General features: G+C 55.3%; 1 protein-coding gene across 1 annotated transcript in view; it reads left to right on the plus strand.

Moving 5' to 3' along the window:
* The window catches only part of NGA_0239400 (uncharacterized protein), a gene marked incomplete at its 3' end in the record, with an annotated part of 1,182 nt that extends 1,015 nt beyond the window's left edge, over window positions 1-167 (plus strand). Inside the window, exon 3 of the mRNA XM_005854121.1 lies at window positions 1-167. This exon is cut by the window's left edge and continues 69 nt beyond it. Coding sequence (XP_005854183.1) covers window positions 1-167 — 167 coding nt within the window.
* Window positions 168-2,239: the final 2,072 nt, after the last annotated feature.

A 2,239-nucleotide genomic window follows, 5' to 3' on the forward strand; every position in this document is an offset into this window, starting at 1 on the left:
TCAAGAGCAATGACCCCATCGATGCCGCCTACAAGGAGGAAGGGAGTCAGACGTGTGCCAACGAAATCCTCCCTCTCTTCCTCCCTCCCTCCCTTCCTCCCTCCCTCCCTACCTGGCCCATGCAGATGGTGGCCACGGGAGGACGTATATACTGCATCGTGTCATAGATCGCTAAGCCCGCCGTTACGATCCCACCGGGCGAGTTGATGTACATGTAGCATGGCTTTTCTGGGTTCTCAGCCTCCAGATATAGGAGTTGAGAGGTGACCAGGGAGGCCATGGGCTGGAAGGAGGGAGGAAGCGAGGGAGGGAGGGAGGAAAGGAGGGAGGGAGGGGAGGGGAAGAGACGCCATGGAGCTTCTCGCCTTCAAGATGCGCGAGAATCACGTCCTGCAAAGATTTGACTGCTTCGACTGATCATTGATCACATGTATATTCTGGTGCGCTCTATCTGGCCCCCCTGAAGTTAACCTCCCCTGCCCCTCCTTCCCTCCCTCCATTTCAATTTGCTCCGTGCTGCATTTTTACATTCCTTTTCCGCCTTGCGCTTTCACCCTTCTTATTTATACCTCGTTTCTTCAACGAGAGCAGATTCCCCATTTCCATCTTACCTCCGTCACCGGACCATGGCACATGATAATTCTTTCCTTCAACAAGCGGGAATAGATATCAGTTATACGCTCGCCCCGCGGTGTCGACTCGATGACCATTGGAATGACAGAGAGTGCCCGCACGGGGGCGATAAATCGGGCAGGGTGGGAAGATAAGGCATTTGCTGAAGATTTTGCCATTACATTCAGGTGGGAAGCGGAAGTAATGGCTAAGCTTCCTCTCCTTCCCAACGTCCGCCTTGGCAATTGTAAAAAGACCTGCATTTCTGCAACAAATTCGCCTGTGATGTATGCACGACATGGAAAACATAAATAAACAAGTGTACAAAAATACATGAAGTGCGCATATGCGGGGAATAAGAGAGATGCAAGCATTGGTTTTGGAGGGATGTTTCTTTTTCCCCCCCCGGAGACTGCCTGCTGTGGCCTCGCTGTGGGCGACCCTTTGTCCGTTTCCTTCCCTTACAAAGGACACAAGAACACATTCAACCCTAAAATGACAACACAACACGCATTCAACCCTTGGAAAAAAAACAGGTTATCTGCTTTCTGCTGCCTCGAGTGGCGCCTTTTCTCCCATGGAAAGGCCTGCGAGCCCAATATACTCCTCCCTGTTGGAGGAGGCACTTTCCTTCTCGACCCCCTCTTGCGCCCCGGCAGCACGGTGTGTGTGCCAACGGCTTGAATCCTTCGGTTTTTCGTTTCCATGTCTCGACATTATTCGTGCTTTGTGGGTCTTGTGTCGTGCTCACGATTGAACGCTTCCGTCTTCCTGGCCTTGCCGTCCTCCCTCCGAATGATATTCCTTCCCTGCTCATCGTTCGCTTCCCCATGCCTGCCCCTGAATCCACACATCCACACCATGCACTTCTTGGAAGACATACAGCGAGAGACTTTCTCCAGTCCCGTTTCGCGGCACTGCCGTCGACAGTTTCTCTCTTTATCGACGGGAAAGACGTCGCCTTGCCCTTGCCCTCCCCAGAGGAGCAGGGTGCATTCTGGGCCCCCCTGTGTCTATGGCTGGATTTCCTGCGACGAGAAGGTAGGAGGGATGCGAGGGGAATAAAAGAGGGGGAGATTTTTGTCAGTGGGCCACGCGGGGCCCGAGGCACGCGCGAGGGGGGAAGGGGTAGGAGGTTATGCTCTCCCCTACTTGTTCTCTGCTCTGTGCGTCTTCTTCCCCCCAATTCCCCTCTTTTCCAGTCGTGTCTGTGTTCTCTTTCGCTTGGTGCGGGGGCATGCCCGTGTCTACCGGCCTGCCTCCCTCCTCACGGTCGCCTCCCCTCCCCTCCCTTCCTGACTCCCCGTCCCCAGCAAGGCGCCAGGGGAAGAGGATCGTGGTGGGCGTGATAGGGGCAGCGGGGGCAGGGAAATCCTACCTGTGCGCTTTCCTCGTGGCATTGCTCAAGTCGAAAGTCCTCTTCCCTTCGCAGGGAGGGGAAGGGAGAGGAGAGGAAGGGGAGGAAGGGGGGGGCGTGGCAGTGCTATCGATGGATGCATACCATTACCCCAACGATTACTTGGACGCACACGGACTTCGACCGCTCAAAGGTCCCCTCTTCCTCTCTCCTCCCCTTCCTCCCTCCCTCCCTCCCTTCCCCTTCTTCGTTGGGCAATGCCTTTTCGCC

The sequence above is a fragment of the Nannochloropsis gaditana genome, assembly GCF_000240725.1.
Source record: "Nannochloropsis gaditana CCMP526 unplaced genomic scaffold scaffold619, whole genome shotgun sequence".
Taxonomy (NCBI): domain Eukaryota; class Eustigmatophyceae; order Eustigmatales; family Monodopsidaceae; genus Microchloropsis; species Microchloropsis gaditana.